This window comes from Accipiter gentilis, chromosome 14, assembly GCF_929443795.1.
Source record: "Accipiter gentilis chromosome 14, bAccGen1.1, whole genome shotgun sequence".
NCBI classification, from domain to species: Eukaryota; Metazoa; Chordata; class Aves; order Accipitriformes; family Accipitridae; genus Astur; species Astur gentilis.
In genome coordinates, this window is record NC_064893.1 from 11,966,042 (window position 1) to 11,986,456 (window position 20,415).

At 38.2% G+C, this 20,415-nt stretch overlaps 1 protein-coding gene across 36 annotated transcripts in view; it reads right to left on the bottom strand.

Moving 5' to 3' along the window:
• The window catches only part of CLASP2 (cytoplasmic linker associated protein 2), a 152,631-nt gene that overhangs the window by 97,344 nt on the left and 34,872 nt on the right, over positions 1-20,415 (bottom strand). For 35 of the 36 annotated variants that reach the window (XM_049816873.1, XM_049816892.1, XM_049816872.1 and 32 more), the window contains one exon: positions 14,418-14,488. In XM_049816873.1, coding sequence (XP_049672830.1) covers positions 14,418-14,488 — 71 coding nt within the window. Of the gene's footprint in view, positions 1-9,511; positions 9,630-14,417; positions 14,489-20,415 lie in introns of those variants that run through there. The other variant, XM_049816904.1, reaches the window with a different exon arrangement.

The window sequence follows — 20,415 nt, forward strand, 5'->3', positions numbered from 1 at the left end:
CATACAGCCCGAATCTGTTTGTCCTGACACAAAGGACAGGATTCATTTGCCTAAGCACAGTCATCTAAAACCAGTTTAGACAGTCCTGGGTATCCTGTCTGGCCGCCAGCTGACATTCCAGAAGGGCACAGATCTCTTGCAGGTCTCCCTTATTTGCTCCTAGCTAGTATGGATACTGCAAGGCACCTCAAGTGGCACTAGATGCCTACATCTGGGTAGCTGAATCACACCTAAGAGGCTTTATATCTACCATGAAGGCATAAGTCCTGAGCATTCTCCCTGTACCACAGCAGGTAGAAGGATCTTGAACCATTAGGACACAAATTCTCATTCAAAACCAAATCTGCTTCCCACAATGACGGAGCATGGTTCTTCAGAAGATGACAGGGTGTGGTCACAGAAGTAACAGGAGGCCACTTACCGATGGATTTAGCTTTACTTCATAGTACCTCCTTTGTTTCTCTTTGCATTCCTGAAGGAGGCAACTGTACCTACGATTCACTGCTGGCAAACAGTTCTCATGTTCTGTGCAACACATTCTGACGCTCATCAGCAACATCCCAAACTCTTACCAAAAGGTATTCCTCCTCCTTCCACTGTAGCCTAAATGGTGCGGGGATATAAAATACCAGTGACAAAAGGAGCTAAATAATACAACTTCATTCAAAAAACCCCAACGTACTAAAGCCAATCGTGAAGCCAAATGTATTCCTTCACATGCTAGTTTTTCAGGCAGTTCCAGTGGACTAGTGTCTTTTAAAAAAGAATAAAAAGAAGCAAGCACAGGGACAAGAATGAGGCAAATATTTATCAGTTAAATTTACACTGTTGATCCAATCTCAAATTCTGGTAAAGTTCCCCTAACTTTTCAACAAGCAAAGCGGACTACAGCTCTCCTACATTCCAGCGATCAGCTACAGCATACTGAAAGAGGCTTATGCCAGATGTGCGCTTTTTTGTTGTTCTGGTTGGGGAGGGGAGTTGTTTGTTTTTAAATTAATCTAAATGAATAGGACAAAAAAGAATAAGGGAAAACTGGAAAGAAGAGACTAGACTTGATAGAGACAGTTAGGAAAGAAATATGAGTGGCGATGGCACTTGCCACAATAATCATCCACATTTATTACAGGTTTATTCTAATGATACTAATAATTTATCCATTTCCCTCAATAGTTTCATGAACGAATATGTTCAGAAAAGATTTGTCAGAAAAAATATAACATATCGCAGTAGCATTTTCCTAACCCCAATGAAACACTGGTATTACAGTTCATCTTACTATTGTGTGGCTGAAAGACAAAATTTAAATACAGGTTTCAAACAAAGCTGCAAGATGTCAGAAAAAGTAGCTGAGCTAATTTCGCTCCCAAGCAAAGCTTCACCCTCATTTCTAGTTCTGGAATGTCTTCTTTAAACCTAAGTAAGTAATTTTCTCATTTTTACCTATTAAAGTTGAAGACAGTTTCTGCAAGTCTTGCTATTTTTTACCTTTGCAGCATCTGTAAAATTATTTCCACAGTCCAATTAAATTTGTTAAAACAAATAAATAAATCCTTTAGTCAGTTTTAAATTCTTGCAGCTGGACTTTGTTATACATTTCCCAAATGCTACTCAGAACAACTTACTGAAAACTGGAGATGCAGTCAATATACTGTACTTCAGAAATCACCAATTTCACTTAATTTACAGCTTTCCTCAGGCATGTTCAATAGTCTTCTGAATAAACACCTAATAATCTGTAATTTATTAGTAACCAAAACACAATTTTATCAGTAAAGAGTGAAGAGAAAGATAGCCATGGGCTCCAGAACTCATGACAAGGCAACACCCAAAATAGGATTCAAGATTAAATAGCAAGAATTTAAAAAATAAAAAAACCTCAACACCCCAAAACCCCCCACAACCAACCACACCCCAAACCAGTATATACCTACTGTTGTTGTTCTTCAACATTTGTACTACGTTATTGCTTTAGGACACACCGAGCCACACTGCACTACACCCAGCACTGAAATGTTAACAAGTGATGTGTCTTTTGGGCAGGGGGAAGGAAAAAAGTGTAGTAAGGACATGGACATGCTTTGCAGAAGAAATTAAAGACTGATAATTTCTGACAATTACAGGTTGACTCAGTAGCTGTAAACACAGAAACTGATGGGAACACTCCTCTGTTTTAGCACAAAATAAAATATGCCTACCTCAGCAGAGATGTTTAGCTCTCCTGTGAAGTGTTAGAAGTAAAGCTGAGAGGGGCAGTAACTTCTGAAGAAATCAAGACCTCTGGTAAATGAGTACTCCCATAGAAAGTCTCTCTATCCAGACACTGATTAAAATGAACTGAGGTAGTTCACTTTCAATAGTAATAACCGGGGAAAAAAAAAAATTAAAGGCTTGAAGACAACTTTTACTCAATGCCTGGTAAATCTGTGAGCCACAAAACAGATTCATCATTTGTATCAAAAGTTATGGTTTATTCAACTGTTGTAGCCTGTCTGAATTCAGACCTCATTTTTGGCCTAACACTTCATTCTGTTGCTTAAGTTGCCCTCTAAAAAAGCCACCACTTCAAATACTTTCTTGAAGTATAAGCCCTGCTATTCATCTTTAAAATATTCTGCAATTCAACAGCTAGTCTCTGCTCAGTAGGCCTGGTTTCATTACTGTCTTCATTACCTAGGCTCCTGAAGTCATTTTATTTCTTTCTTCACAGATTTCCTTTGCTTGTACATCAAGTATCTACTCTTGATAGCACCAGTATTTTCTTCAGTGAATCTAATGACCTGTTTTAAAACCAATATACTTAATATGAAAACACATTATATTTAGAATACACTAACCATAAGCTACAATAATATGACTAACATTATCGATGTATTTAAAGTTCAGAAAAGTGAGAAAAAAAGGACCATCATTTTAGTATCTGTAGCTAAGTCAATCAAACACCTGATACCCATTGAGGAAGAAACCATTCATGGCATTTTCCAATACTTAACTCATTCACACAGAAACACCTAAAGAGTTTAATGATGTGATTTTTCAAACTATCAATTACATCACAGCAAAGGTAAGAGGCAGACATAAGGACCATGTTCATTCACCCTTAACATATATCACATCTGTATGTGATAGCGAAGGGCCATATGATATGTATCATATAATATCAATACAAAGGCTTACCGACAGTGAGCTTAAACTGTCATTTACTATTAGAGGCTGACAGTGACAAATTTACTTCTATCATCAGAGAAATTATTTCAGTGGAAAACACTCACATTACTTTTTAGCGTGGCCAATTTCTGTGTGTTAAACTCTGTACGTTGAAAACTTCAAATGGCAAGGCAGATTCACAAATAAAACATAGGTCCTAGAAGCAGAAAGTGTAATAGGAACACACAGAAGAGAAGAGGTAGAAACATTTATTTTTCTACATTTACTTTAAATCCCTGTAGTTCAGGAATTAGAAGATGATACTAATCTCTGAACATGACAACGTGCACACCGCAGCACAGAATAAAAAGGGTTGTTAATGGTCTTTGAGCTCACTGACCAACCTGTTGTCTACATCACACATTCAGAAGTGGAGATTAAGAAATTATGGCAAACTATTTTTAATTTATTCTCAATGCTGCAACTTCACTATAGGTGGCAAAACCTGTGGCTTTAAGAGGATAGACTCTCCTCAAACTGGGCTTCTTACACGAAGCTAAAAAACTCACATCAGATCTGGAAGTGTCTGGTATACAGCTAAGCAGCTTTAGTAGCTGCCATTTCTCCTCCTCTTCTGTGAGAGCATCATCCAATCCCAAAATAGTACATTCTGATTGCTTCCCTCAGTTTTTCTAAATATTTCGCAAAAATCAACTCAACACCGCAAAGACATTTTAGACAAAAACCAACCTACACAGAAATGCTCTTGACCTTTAAGTTTAATAGCAAACCTCGTATCGAGGATTGACCAAAGGACTTTTATCAGGTCACCACACAAAACAATCCCTAATGATAAAAGAGTAGTTCGTCAAATATAAATCTACTTCTGCTAATTTTTTAGGTGGCCACAGAACATGATGCAGCTCTTGACATTTGATGAAAGCAACAATATCTACTTTGATGAAAGTAAGTTTCTTCTGCAGACTGGTAAGAGCTTTGTCCTACATCTTCATTCCTTCTCCTCATCTTTCCTCAGGCTCCAACTATCCACAATTTTGAGGGCTTTTAAGTGTCTCTCAGTTGAAGAGGAGAATTTTCACATCCATTAAATACATGCAAAACTGTAGCAAAGAAATTTTAAACCACTAACCGTGCAAACCTTGTTGCCTAGACTCCATACAGGTATGAAACTCCTTTGAGTTTTCAATTGTAGTTACTTCTTGTAAGAATCTACAGGCATAGCTGGTTTTCAAAAGGCTCTTTCAAGTTAAGCACTGCTCCTTCCTGCTGTTGCTACAAAAGCATATTTTGATGAAGGAGTTGGGAAAGGAAAGAAGGCACAAAACCCAAAACACAATTCTTTAAAACTAAGGTACTTTTGTAAACACAATATACAAAGTGGCATTTCTGATTCAGGTGAATACTACAGCAGAACCTTCCCCTCTGAAGGCATTTCAGACACCTGAAATGATCCAATTATAGCTTATACTTGCTCATCAGTATTTACTACTGTAAGACTTCATTAATAATAATACATAACAGTAAGAAAAATCTCCTCATATTTAATAGATAACAAAGATGAAAATTAACCTGCAATTAGTCACGTGAAAGTCTTGCAACATCTGTCAAAGAAAATCCTTACTAGACTTTAAATTTCTCCTTGGGCTGTTGGCAATTCTAATGCTTATTTCAAAACGCCCCTTTTAAAAAAACAAAAAAGAGAAAAAACCCGTAATATTAGCAATAGTCTAGAATAATCAAAGATGTTTCAAAACAAATAAGGATATCAACTGAAACACCAAAGGATTTATTTTCTTACGTAACTTGTTCTTAAAAACAAATGGAAACAGACTCCAAAAGCAACCAACAATTTCAGATACCAGATTAAACATATCTGGAAATCTGTTTAGCGGAGTGGTGTTTCACATTTAATGAAAACAACAACAACAACCACCACCATCACCCACACATTCCCCAGAACTGAACACCAAAAAATTACTTGACACTTTAAAAATGTCATTTTCAAACAGGAAGACAGAACTTACTTGTAGTTATTATTCTAGCATATAAAAAAAAAAAATCAAGTGCAGTTATCACTCTAGAATCTATGCTAGTTTTGAGAAAAAAATTGTCGCAGGTTTGCAGCTTTGTTTTTTTTAAGAAGTGCTCCGAGTTGCATACTTCTTCCTTGAATTATTTTTTTTTATTCACATCAGTGTTGAACCTCACTGCATTCATCTGTTTTCCGAGTAGAAACTGTGTCTTTTCATATAGCACTTGGCTTTTTTACACATTTCCTCCCTCTTCCACTCAGTTGTTTCACTGTCCCCACTGTTCTTTTACTGCTATTAGCAACGGTACATGCACTTTATAGACAAAATACTACTCAGAATCTATGTTTATTACTGGGAATAGCATATGACCTTACCATGAAAAAAAGCTTTGAACTGGTTTGGTTCAGAACACCAATTGAATTCCAAATCATGGTATCTGTCCTTCCTCTCAGGCACAGTGAATAAAGCCATTTCCCAAACCAATGTGCCCACCAACTGCTAATGATGGAAGAGAAGGGGTGTGGAGCAATTACAGGGAAAGGAGCCAGTGCAAGCCCAGTCAGCATGCTAAAAAACAAAAAAAAAGGCCAAAAGAAGAACAGAAAAGGGAACAAGTGATGCAATTCTATTCCCCAGAAAAAACTTCTGCTACTACCTATAATTATTAATTTTTTTTTATCCCCCCCAGGAAACAGCTCTGAATGGTACAAAGCACCACAGTTACATCCTGCCCAATTTCTAGGCCGGGATAGTAATTGCTTTATTACCATCATTCACAAGACTGTTGGTTTAAAAAGTCTTCTCCCTCCTACCAGAGGAAAGGAAAATCAGAAATACACATCAGAAATGCATATGCACTAAATGTTTTTTTTTTTAAATCAAGCTAATGTCTTGAACATCACTGTAGCCTCTGTACCTTTAATGTGTCCAATCTTTTTTTCAGTCAAAAGTAAAATATTAAAGCTGTACAGCACCCACATTTTACAGAAACTAGTAATCAGATTAAAGACTTAGGAAGACAGCCTTCCCTCAGAACACCACCAGGGAATGGAAAATTATTGTTCTTGTGCTCTAGGACCATGCATACATTAATGAAGTGTTTTGAAAGAAGACAAACCCCATAATTTGATATGCATATCTAGCAAGATGTAAGGATAATTCCTATTCATAAACCAGCCACATACACTTTATCATCTGAAATCTGACAAATGCTTAAAGTCATGAAACATCATTATATTGTGTGCCATTTAAATAAAAATCCACTAATAAAGACATAGATTTATCTCATTCGTTATATGATTCAAAATACCATACTTGGTATATACTAGTGCAACAAATGTGCACACCAAATATGTCCTCTTACAAAGCTGATTATATGCTTTTAGATAGCCCTCAAATACCTTGTGTCTGGTACTGCAGTATGTTTAGTACATCTTAAGAAAACCTACGTCTAATCTTCCCTTCATGGCCCCTCATGGTTTTGGGCAGATAATTTTGTCCTTATTCCAATTACCTTGTTCAACTGGGAGCAAGACAGTCCCTTACCTATGAAATATCAAAGTAGCATAGCACAGACTGACACCAAGGTGAGAAAGCACTGATGGAAGCCACTGAATTACAGCCCTGAAGAGAACACACAACGTGATGTGCGGTACTGCAATTCTGTAAGCGACCTCCTGAACACCCTAATCTGGTTATCAACGGATAAGGACAGAAATGCATTATCCCCTCCAAGGAACAAGAAATCCAGAGCAAGGAACAGTTCCTGACTGGTTTTCCTCAGCAGCCTCAGAACACAACTTGCAGGTCAAACATAGACCTAAATTCACCCAAGTATGTGAAATGTCTTTAAGGCTGAGATAGTGCATGCCTTCCCACTGGCACGCATTCAGTACAGTAGAAGTCACAGTCCCAATTGTTTGCTGGGCCACAAACACAGTACTATTATTTTTCCTGTACATTCTTCCAACAAAAGATTGGAGAGCTTGAGACGGTTAACATGGGGGCAAACAGAAAATCTGGCTCTTTCCTTTAATCTTTACTTGACAAATCAGATTAAGATTCACATGTTAAGCACCATGTTTTATTTACATTTCTGCTTGTGCGCAAGAAAACAAAAAAAATCCAAAAGGTTACAATAAGCCAGTGTCTTGCATTCAAGATGAAATGTTGAAATCACCACCTCTATATAGCATTTCCAAACATAGTCTGTGCAATTCTGTAACATAGACTGATTGAGCAAACCAAATCAAATTAATTATTAAAAAAAAAATCTGTTCTCTGAAGTATCTGCACAACACCTTCCAGAAAATCAGCATAGTCTCACAAATAATAAGTTAAACATACATACTGGCCACAACAAAGTGACATTTTGTCAAGAAAAGACATTTCTCAAAGGCTACAGAATCACTAACCTTAAAACAGATTGTTTCTTCTATGTAGCATATATTAGGAGGATGTACAGGATATTTGCAAAACAAAAGACCGTGGCAAAACCTACATTAAATTCAGAAAAAAAGATCCAAAAGTTTTCTTAATAGTAACTAAGGTTTTGTTTTCCCTAACGGTTTCATAACACAACCTCAGAAGACTGAATTCCTTGTAAATGTGGTAAGCAGTAGTTTTGAGAGACCAACGGCTACATAATCATCCTACACACTGTTAATTGTATCTGGCATTATTGCTCAAAGCTCCTACACAGAATGTCAGCTGACTGCCTGAACAGTACTTTGTTCTTAGTGCCTTTGTTAATGACGAATTAAATTATACCGAAGAGAGTTCCACAACCACCCTCACTTTATAAACCTCAACCATTACAGAGCCACAAAAATCCTATGGCTTTGCCTAGGGAATACAGTTATTTCTTAACACACTGCAACTTGCATCCTTAATCTGCAAAAGTTCCCACAATCCATGTTTACACCATGGAGAACTGTGTTGCTTCACACAAAGGAAACAAAAAGATGAAGAAAAACATGCCTAGAAAAAAAAACTCTCAACAAGAAATTGCTTACTACATGTTCAGTTCTACAAACACCACGATTTCCCTCGCATCCTGCAGATGGCAAACAAAAATACAAACATCAGAGAACTGCACGAGTTTTTTTTAACTATACAGTCCAGCCTTAATTTCACTGCTCTGGTCACACTGATTATCTCTTTCAGTCTCTAACATCAAAGAACTAGGTGAAAAACATACATTTAAGGACGCCTTAAGGAAGGGTCTTTCTTGGGAATTTTACTACTGATGTTATAGCAGATTCAGATAAAAGATTCACCTTAATCTAAGTAAAGACCATCTTCCTTAATGTTATTTAAAATTATATATATAATCATTTGCAAAAGCACAGCCCTCCCACTACATTCTCAAACTTACTGCAAGTCCGATGAACACTTCTCAAGTTTCTCTGAAAATAATAATGCATATATAGAAAGTAATCAATATTAAGCTCAAAGAACCTGGCAGTCACGCAAAACCAAGAGATGTGATAAGATAAAACATACGTCCAGTTTTTAATCAAAACGCGACAAAATCGTCTGTATTGCTTTACTGACCTACTTTCAATTGGTTTGTGTAACAATACACTGTGCAGTGAAGGAACCGTAGTAACATCCCATGTCTTTATTAAATATGTATTCCTAGCCCTACAAGCAAGGCAGTTCTTTTACAGCTACACTGAATTACTATGAGTTTCTTCACAAAACAGCGTAAATTAACATACACTTGTTTACAAAGTGGTATAGTAAATTCAGTCTTATCTAACAGAGCTGGCTAACACCAGTAACACTGAGACAAGAGGAGGTAAACAGACTGCCAACATAAAAATGCGGAGTGGAAACTGCCAGCGTCGTAAATAATTAAGACCACAGACCATCCCGTAAATCCACGCATGGTTAAAATTTAAAAAAGAACCAGAGCTCAGCGCCCAAAGCACCCTCCAGCCGCAGGTACCACCCGGGATACACCGGGATAAGAGGTCCACCCGCCACACAGGAGGCTGAACACACTTAACTACGGCCAAACCTTCCCTTGGGAGGCGGAAGAAGAGGCGCGGAGCCCGGCGGCCCACTCTTCCCCTTACCGGAGGGCATCGCCCGGCCCCGGCGGGCCCCTCCGGCCACGGAGCGCCCCGACCGACCTGCGCGCCCCTCGCCGGCGACACGGCACCGCTCCCCGGGCCGCCCCGCGCTTCCACAGGGCTACGACGACACCACCACCACCACCACCCCCCCCACACACACACACACCCCTCCTCCCCTGCCCCGCCGCCGGCCGGGACAGCGGCGGTGCCCGGAGGCGCGAAACTCACCGTCCCCAACAGCCATCATACCGCGGCGGTGGCGCGGCGGCTGCCGGCTCCCTACCGCAACAGTCGCCGCCCCGCTTCAAAATAGCAGTCCCACCTCACGCGGGAAACCCCCTCCCGAGTCGCCGCCGCGCCTGGCCCGGCCCGGCGCCGGGCCCGTCTCACCGGGGACTTTTACTGCGCCCCTTCCCGCTCCCCCGCCGGTCACGTGCCCCGCGGGGTGTTCCCCCCACCCTCCTCCCCGGCAAGCGGCGGAGCGCAGGCCCACCCGTCAGGGCCCTGAGGTGACATGTCACCCCGGGCGGGGGGACGTTCTCCCCCACGAGAAACGTTGCAAGACCCTCCCTGCCTTCTGCAAGGCTGCCTCGATTAAGGAGAGGCCTCCCACGAAAAAGAAATCCACCAAAAAAAAAAAAAAAAAAAAAAAAAGGAAAACCAGAGGAAGCAGAAGATGGCTTGTTAAAGAAAAGTGCTCTCTGAGGAGAGTATTTGGAAATCCACTCAAAACCTGAAGAGAAATGGCTTTTTAAAGCATGCAACAGATGCTGGGGAGCATTTTGCAGCGGTATGGAAATTACAACAAGAACTGCCCAAAACCTGAACTTCTGCTTACAGAAGTTATTCCCAAACCAAAGTTTATTCCCAAACCAATGTTCTGAGCAACGTAGAAAGAGGACAATCCAATAAAGTAAAAAAAAGAGGAAAAAAAGAAATCCAGTGTACTCTGTCCTGCCTGAGAAGTTTAAAATGCAGACGGACACACAACTGTAACGCATGCAGAACTGCCCAGTGCCTGTAAAACACAAATTTTTGTAATTCAAAAACTCAGGGAAGTTCCTTAAAAAACAGTGGAAGCATCACTCTGCTAAGGCCCTTTCCTTCCAAATAGGTTTGAACTGACCACTACACTTCACTGGCCAGTATATTTTCCTATTTAGAATTATAAACCAGCAAGAATAAGAGCTGAAATTTAAAACAATGTGACTACATTCTGACCATTCACATTGAGCAAGCAAAAGAAATGCATATAGTTCAAAACCCTATAAAATAATCATGGCACCTATCATCCATTTCCATACTTCACAAAGGATATACATTCATACTATGCCACACTGGTGAGCTCTGTCAAGCGGATGTCGTCATTGTCTCCATAGTAACTATATTTCCAAAAAGAAAACAGCAAAGGGGAATAAAAACCAAGAGCGTAATGTGGAAAAACATACACACTTGTGCTATGGACTTTTATTTGCGCCCCCCCCCCCCTTTTTTTTTTTTTTTTTTAAAGGAGAACACGTACCTCGACTGCATCTTTATCACCCATAACACAGCTCCTCCACAGCTGTGATACTAGCATCACTGTATCCTACCTGTCACATTTTACATTTGTAAAGGAACACTACGAGGCATATGATTAAAATGGGAAAATTGCACGGGTTGAATAGAGATGTACTATTTATATTCAGCTCAAATCATTCTGTCTGCTGAATAAGGCAAAGTAGAGAGCTCAACATTATTATTTTCCCTACTTCTCTTTTAATTCCCCATCTCAAAATTTAAACTACTACCCAATAGAGGAGTCTGTTTAAATTCTCTTAGAGCAAACAGTATTTACAAATCTCAGGCAGCAGAAACAACTGCTGTTGCAGCTTTGAGATTGGCTGCTAGTTCTGTTTCCATAGAAATGAACATTCATTTGCTGAAAAATGGGGAGGTGCTTTAAAGAACCTTCTGCAGTTTGCAGGGATACACATATTTCTGGTGGAGTAAAAGGGCAAAACTAGCAGTACACTTAAGATTTTTGCTTAACAAGCAAACATCCTGATACGATTCTCTTAATGTGCAACATCATTATGAATGTAAACAAACCCAAAGGTTTTCAGAGCAGCTATCATTTACATAATTCACATGAAAGAAAAGATGTCTGTTTTTACCATCCAGATCTGAGGGCAAGGGAAGATGGGGGGAAGGGGAGAAAATAATTAAAAAAAAGAAAAAAGAAATCAAAGGTCAGTTGGAGAGGCAAGTTAGCAGTGTGATACTATTTAAGCCTGTAAATCATCCTCATCAAGCAAAAGCACTAAGAATTTTGCCCAGTCCCCTAGTTAGACACAGGGCCTTCTCATCTGTTGGCTTTTGAAACTCCTTGCCACATCCTGCCCCAATTATTCCATCCATACTTGTTTCAATATACTTTTCACCTCATCTACCCTTCAAGAGGATCTGTCAGTCTCTAACAGTAACTTGTTATCCTCCTCCTCTTTCTAGTTTCATCAGGGATCAGATTCAATAAAGAAAGATGGTAACATAAGGCTAAAGGGACTGTTCATGCTACATCCACTCTAACACAGTCACGGGGATAATAAGGTACTAAATCTACCAGTGTGCGCAAGATTGCAATTACGGTATCTTTTCCTCTCCTCCCTGTATTTCTCCCACATACCTAAGGATACCAATACAATATTTTTAAAACCTGTCATGTGTTTAATCATGCTAGTACTTTTTTAAAAAAATATATTTATTTTGATTATTAAAACACTCTGAAAGACATTCTTGTATTCAGATTGTTTAAAGCTGCGAGTTTTGAGGGTTTTATTCCTTTTTTTTTGCCTCCTAAGTACATGCTGAATAAAGAGACTGAACAACTGACACTAGTAGTATTTGATAAAAAAAATCCGAAGTCACATCTCTGGATTCTCAAAAATGAGGTCAACACAACAAAGATTTACTACCACAGCAGTGTCACTCAGGACTATGAAGAAGCTGACGTCTTCCACGGTTGTATTAGCAAGCCCTTCCCTATCCATCACAAACTGAAGAGAACCCTCATTAGTACAGTTAACTTCTTTGGGAAACTCAACTTGGCAAAAAGCCACTCCTTTTGCTGGTAAAAAGGTCCACTACAGAGCTGTGCCAGCCTAATTATATTAAAGCCTGTTGAAGAGGTTTTTTTGCCCCCTCCCCTCCATCTTTGGAAACATAACCCTCTTCCCCCTTCGCTTCCCAAACCCTACCCCAAAATACCCAAAGCACTAAAAAAATCCTCAACACTGTAACAGATGTATTTAGACATTAAAATTTGGCCTTTACCCAGAGATGTTTGATAAAGCTCCTAAAGAAAAGTTGATAACAAGGCTACAGGAATTCAACAGTAACTTTCATTCTACATGTGCAACCAGTAAATACAAATTATTCTTCAGAGAATAATGAAGGACAAAGCCAAGATAAAGCACTAACAGTGGAAGAGTATCTTTTCAATAACATTAAAAAAAATTGTCTAGATGAATACAACAGATAAACTAGGTTCAAGGAAAAATACTGAAACCAACATATTAGAGGGATTCTCTCTCTATGGTACCAAAACAGAATCATAGCAACTGTTGCATAGAAAATGCCACCTACAAGACAAAATAAATGGTTTATACTGCTGTAGACCAGCTTTAATATCTGCACTTTGCAGGCAAGATAAAAATGGCTTAAAGAAAAACAAACTTAATCAACTCTCTTAAAACAGACAAAAAGCTCAGAAGTGCTATGTATACTAGTCCAGCAATGTTGTATTTATATTTTCATATGTATTTAAATTATTTCAATGCATTTATATTCCCTCAAATAACCTTCTCTGTTCTCCTGAGAACTACCAACAGAAGAAAACACATGTAAAATACATCTTTTAACTTCTCAAACCTATGCAGTAGTATTAACTTCAAATGCAGAAGATAATGGTTTAGCCTTCCACAATGAGTAAATTTACCATATAACAGAACATTTATGTAAAACACTTCTCCCCAAAATTAATAAGTTTTCTTTGTGGTTGTTTTTATGTATTAATCCTTACAAATCTATTTTTGTATTCTGTAAGTGTTCAAGAATAGCAATGTTTTATTTCAAAGCAGAATGAAGCATAGTAACTTACTACCTCAAAGAAAAGGTTGTAAAAACACATTCCTTTGAACCTACAGTCTCTTCTGTTTTCACACTAACAAGAAAAGGACGAGAATATTTAAAATTAAAAGGTCTATTTGAGTACATTAACAAATCATATGCATTCCTCAAAATATTTCTCGTCTTGCATAGTTACACTTTTTAGATCGCACAGAGCCCCCTTTTCAGTCAGCATAGCTGCTTTGAAAGGAAAAGCAACATCAGAAAACCCTCCCCTATAAAACAAGATTTACCAATTCTTTGCAGAAGACAATGAAGCTTTCAAGAACAACTATATTAAAGCCACTGCAACAACACCTCCCTTGTTGTGCTGTTTTGTAACAGTTTTTTTCTTAAATTATAGATTTAAATAAGAAAGAATGATGGTTTTGCTTTTTTGTACTATAAAATACTGTATCAAGAATGCAGTAGGAAGCAACAAGGATCCTCTGCACAACAGGTTTTCTTTTCCTGAAATACACCAAAAATAAAGAGCTCAAATTCAGTATGGATAAGAGTCTTAACTTTCAACATTTAAGTGTCTTTGAATGCTGCAGTCACCTATTTCAATAATTTAAAACTCCACGTACTATAGTCATTATTAATCATTTTAACTGAGAAGAAATCAAACACATCCATCACTAAATTACCATTTTCTTTTAGAAATATACTGAAAGATTGGATATAGATTCATCTCATCTTTTTTCCCATGCACAAATACTTTGCAGCATTCTTTTATCCTCTACTGAGCAGACATGTAACTTAGATTCACTGCTTGTTTCCATGCAGTTTCAACACCTTTTCCAATTGTATTCTGACTGCAGTTCAGCAAATACTCTCAGTAATACAGGATAAAAGTTTCACTGTCTCATTTTCTTAGTATTTACATGTTTCTAGTCATTCATCTCTCAGGGACAATACCAGTGTTCAAATATTTATTCTGTATTAATCTAAAGCTGATTATAAATATATGATCTTTCATACTCACCACTGACGCTACTTAAAATCATATTTCCAGAGTTTCTTACTTCATCAAATTTTGCAAAGATTGTTTGCAACCTGTAAAGTACAGCAATGAAAAAAATATTTTTATATTTCTGAAATCCCCCTGGACACTGGTGAAAACAGAAATCCATTTATTATCATATACAAAGCAGTAGTACAGAATATACAAGGGATTAAGAGTATCAAGAAACAACTTAAGCTAGTTGAGCATCTTCACACAAATGCACAGAAAACCAAGTCAACTTGGCAAAGAACAAAACTGAGTATCATTATTAGCGTGATTAAAAAACTAAAATTCTAAAGTTCAGGTTCAGCAATAGAACATATTGAGTTCAGATGACTGATATTACTCTATTTATACACAACAATAAAAAGCAACAATTTGAACTATGGAATGTTCATGTGGGAGAAAAAATAGGGATTACTATTTAATTTGTTCTGAGACAATTACTAATCTTCCTCAAAATTTTTGCTCCTCAAAATTTCCTCAGTTTTTTAATGAAAATACTTTTGTAGTAAGCACTTCCACAGCGCAAAAAAAAAAAAAAAGAAATATTTTTCTAAGGTTAAGGTACACTAAACACTTTAGTTATGTTCAACACACACACACATCTGATTTAAATTCTCACAAGAGAAAACACACTGCAAGTGCTTAGCTACAGCTAAATAGTAAACAAAAAACAAACAAACAAAAAACCCCAAAACCACCAATCCCAAAACCCACCAAAAAACTCTACATCTGCACTCTAGTCCCACAAAGCAGAAAATGCTATTCAAGTAAGAAAGCCAGCAAAACACTTAAAACAGCCATTTCTCATCACCTCTGCAGAAACTCAATACAGCAGTGGAAGTATCTCTCAGAAAGAACGTGACCCACACACTAGCAATAGGTTTGTACTGACATAATACACTGTTCAGCTGCAAACAATTGAGAACATTTTCTTACCTTTCTCCAAAGACTTTCCTGCATTTTAGACTACTCCGAATACAGTAATATCTAACATGCATGTGAATTTTTAGCTACAAGACTAACAGGACTGTTTCCTGACCTTAAATGCACAGTTATGAACTACAAATCACACGAGAGTCTGCAACTCTCCAAACAGGAAAAGTTCAGCTACAGTTCCAGTACTAGAGACTACATTACCCAATTCAAAATTTGCTAAAAGAGCAAATACTGAAAAGGCTTTGTTTACAACTCACAGTCCCAACTATTGTAAGGCAAACCAAGAAAAATGGATAAGAACAGTGCTTGGGTATGAAAATTCTCACAATACATAATGGAGCAAAGTCAAGGACTCACAAAGATTTAACCTGAATATTTCCTTAAGCACACAACGCTTTTACTCAATAATCCGTGTAGAGAGGCTGTGCACTCTCACTGTGCACAGCCTACCTCCACTGACACACTGAGTATCCCTTTCATTCACTGGTACCTCATTTATCTAATAAAGAAGAATGCGATAAAATCATGAAATGCAGCCAGGCAACGGTATAAAAAACCTGAGCCTTCCCCCACAACTTTCCAATGTTTTAGGACTCTCACAATGCATTATCTTTACTTTCCAAATACTTCAAAGCAATCTGCTACAGAGCAAATTTGTCCTGGATTTAACAGGCCCACAACAAGAACTACCCAGATTTAGCTGAGAATTCCACAAAAAGGCCTATCCTACTGCAAACATCTAAAAAAAAAAAACAAACCAAAAAAACCCTTAATCATGTAAGTCAATAACCCATAACACAAACCAGCAGTTGTTCTACCATCTCAACTTATCTCAAAAGTAAGTATATGTAGCTCAGTAGCAGTTTGCCTGATCTTCCCCCAACATACTTGTCAGGTCTTCTCTCTGGAACCTTTTATCCTCTCCCTTTTGCATCACCATTCCATTTAGAACGATTGCAGCCACAGCAAAATGTCTGAAATGGCAGCAATTCACAACTGTCAGACCACACCGCCTTAATAATACTAAATCTCAGTCTTTTAATGAAAAGGTCAGTTTGTAAACCAAAAGGCAGTTTATACCGAAATGGGGGTTTTTTTGTACTTAGACTTTAAAAAGTAAAACTACAGTTGTGATACAAAATGCTTTTCGGGTACTAGCATTTACTAATGACACACAGAATCCCATTAACATGCTATATGCTTTCAAACGTACAAAGTGAGAAGTTCACCCAAGAATCAATACACATAGTAATGCATTATGCCATCTTGCTTTTGTAAAAGGAAGCTAATGCATTTGCTTCATATGTACCATAGGAAGTATTTCTACTGTTTACTAGTGATTGCAAGTTGCCCTCAATGCTGCTGGATTCCATACTAAACACTGCATTAACAGTTCGCCCAGTTAATGAGGAGGACTTAACACTACGTCTGAAAGGCTGAAACTGTTATCCTGAGAGAAATTGAAAATGAAGACTAGAGAGATTAACAGATTTCCTTTAAAATTTCACTTTATTCTTACATCCTGTTAGGCTGATGTTATGCATTTGGCACACATTTTTTAAAGAATTCAAAAGAAAAACATATTTCCTGCTCTTTTGAACTTAGTTTTCAAAAATGCTTTCCTGAGTGTTTTAAACAGAAAAGAAAAATGAAATGCTTCCTTATAAATACATTATAATAATACACACATTGCCTCTCAGTCTGGGCAAAATATCTGATAAAGTACTAACTACGAACATTAAAAAAATGGGTTTGTTGGCACTGGACGCTATGCAGTCAGTGGTGCAGGCTGGAGAACAACACAGTACTGCTGCTCCCAAAGCTTTCAGAGCATGTCCTTATGACCAGAGGTATGCTTTATAGTATTTTGTTGTAATTAGAAAAAAAAATCCAGTAAAACACAGCTGACAAAATGGTCAAGCACTACTGTAGATGCAACCCTCTCTTTAGTACAGCTTACAGGAACTGTAACTACTACTTTGCAAAGACTCACAACATTTTATTCCTCCCTCTCCTCCCACCCAGCTCTTCATGCTACCCTCTTCTCATATTTCTTCACACAGCCACAGGCAGCAAGGCAGTATGGGCTAAGATCTCTAAAATTACTGCAACTACGGTCAATTTAAGAATATTTACAGGAGTTCAGGTCCTGGCAAAAGAGAGCCTGGCCAAGAGGAATCCAAGAAAGTTTACAGGACTAGGTGAAGACTGGTTTCACCATCAGCAATGAGGAATGTTCTTTGAAAAGAGCAGCATTATTATTCCTTTATCTCACATCTGCAAGCCCAAGTCTGGATATGACATGCATAATCAATCAGTGAAGTCATCAGACAATCGAAATAGTATGTCACCAGTGAATAGAAATATTATCTTCTTCCTCCAAAATGCACAGACAGGTGTTCTGCAACTTCATATATGGAAGGAAAAATCCCCATTGATGAAAAACCCATGTTCAGGACAGCAGGCCATTTCTGCATGGGCTGAAGAACAGTTGCTGTCTCAGTGAATGAAGGAACGTATGAGGTTGCAGCACTTATAATGGGGGCTCCTGGCAACCTACTAAACCCTCTCATACGGCAGGTGACAGGTCTCTATCAAAGGATTAACAAATTATGGTGATTACGTTCAATGAGAGGAAAACATATCCGTCTAAGACACAGCTTGAGCTGACATGCACGCACATGGAAATGCAGATGCTAGCAAAGAACATGCACTACACTTCTAGACTGAAAAGCTGTTATTTATGACCATGCTTGATGGAGTTCAACTGTTTGCTTGACAGGCAGAGGGGGATACCTAAAAGTTTGGACCCTGTGATGAAGAGGCAAAAAAGCACCACTCCCCTGTCAATAGCAGAAGGATAAAGAAGAAGAAAGGGTGGTAACCAGTCTGTTCTTCATGTCCAAAGTGAGTCTAAAGCAGGAAATGGCCCATATGAAACCTTGCACTTATTTCCACCCCCCCTAAAAAAAAAAAGGATCTCGCACAGACATGTGTCCACATCTGGACACACAGATGGACCTCATCTAAAACATGAACTAGACAGATAAGTAGAATGTGCATACCACATAAAATGCAGTATTCAGAAATGCACACTGCAAAATGTTTTAACCTTTCAGGATATAAACTTGTGGCCCTAGACGTAAGCACTAAACAAATAACTGGTTTTATACATTTATGTTTCTCAAGTAACAATGGGAAAAGTTGTCAGATGACTTCCTGAAAGATCTTAAAAAGCTTTTAACACTCAGACTAAGCAACTGCTATCCAGAGCCACATGTACTATCTCCATTCAGGGAAGATCAGCCACAGAGATTCTGTAACAAATTCAGTCTGGCCCATATAAAGCAAAACTTGTTCACCATACTTGGCTCACAGAACAAGAAATACAAAATCCACTTTCAGTATTCACAAATGTATTAACACTAATACTTACAGGCCCGATACCAAAGACTGTCCAACTTCTTTGGCAGCAACTTTAATTAAAGGGCAAACAACATCCAAATTTCCAACCACTGAGTTGATACTGATTCTTCTGAAAAGGAATGTGCTTCAGGCAAAAAGCACGATATTATTCTGAGATTTGTAAGTTGAAAAATAACAAATAGAAAGAGTAACTCACTGATTTTATTTATCAACAAACTCACAAATTAATCTCTGTAAAGAATAAAAATGCATTGATGAAAAATACAGTAATAGCAGGTAGAGTTGAACTACAAAAGTAAGATCCCATCCTCTTTTATGGGTCCAATATCCTTCTCTAGAAAATCCAGTATTTTTCAAAAAGGCAAACCTACTAGGTGCAGATTACAAAACCTTTTAAGCCTACTATTATTAAATCACTAAATAGATTTGGCTTTATGTAGACAGAACATGTATATACCATTTGCATATTTAAGGAAGTTGAACAATTTCTGAAAACAATGCTTGATTAACTTTCCTGCCTTCCTTTCAGCAGACATGAGTTATTTTCAGTGCTTTGGGGCAGAGCGCATTCAAGCAGCAACACACAGATCTCTAATGTGTCATTTGTTATGTAAACTAAACAAGCGTACATTCTGTTAAATCACATGTGCACCAGATACTGAAGTAATAGGGGTTTCTGCTAATATCTACATTTACACACAATTTTTAATGCCCTGTCATACCGTGAAGGAGCTGCAGTGCAGTTCTTTAAGACTGAACTCAATAACTGAAAGCAGCCGTGTCTGAACTACAGATTATCCGTAATACTTAAACCTACCCAGACACACAAATACGAACACAGATTCTCCTCAAAACAATGATACGATGATGCTCTACATGGAAGGGGTTTTTTCCACAGATCATAGCTCCTGCATAACCACATGAAAATTTTAATGCATCTAAGCAAAGGGAAAACTTCCAACAGGCGCTGGGGAAGAAATACCTTAAATTACATCTGCCTCTGAAGGAACAAGGCTGAGCTACCACAGAGCTAACCTGTCTTTCCTGAGCTTTGTCAACCACCTTGTGCAAAGGAGTACAAAGAGACTACAGGAACTCTGCTTTCTGTCAGCGATGGATGGGACAGAGACTAGTAGCCTCACGCTCAACTCAAATTGTAACTCCCCCCTTCATCCTGACCTGAAAACTACTGCAGAGGACACAGCACCAACACTCAGCTCATGTATTATTTTACACTAGCCTTGACTGTCAGGTGCAAAACTGTTGAGATTCAATGGCAACAACCCATTTAACATGCACCAAGTAGAGCCCTGCTTCTTTATGTAAATGCAAATGGTACAACTATGCTTGCTTTCAGATCAGGGGAATTTTGTATTCAACTGATTCAGACAGAAGAAATAACAATTTGGCACCTACTGCAACTAAATTAGAAGCTGTTGATTGCCCTGAGGATACAAAGCTCTGATGGTGTTTAATCCTATTTGGATCCCAAGATGTACTCTGTTGGTATCACATGGAAATGTGAACAGGATGAGTGCTGAACCTAAACTTACGCTCAGACCCAACATTCATAGCACAAACAAAGGCTGTTCTTACCTGCACTCTTCCA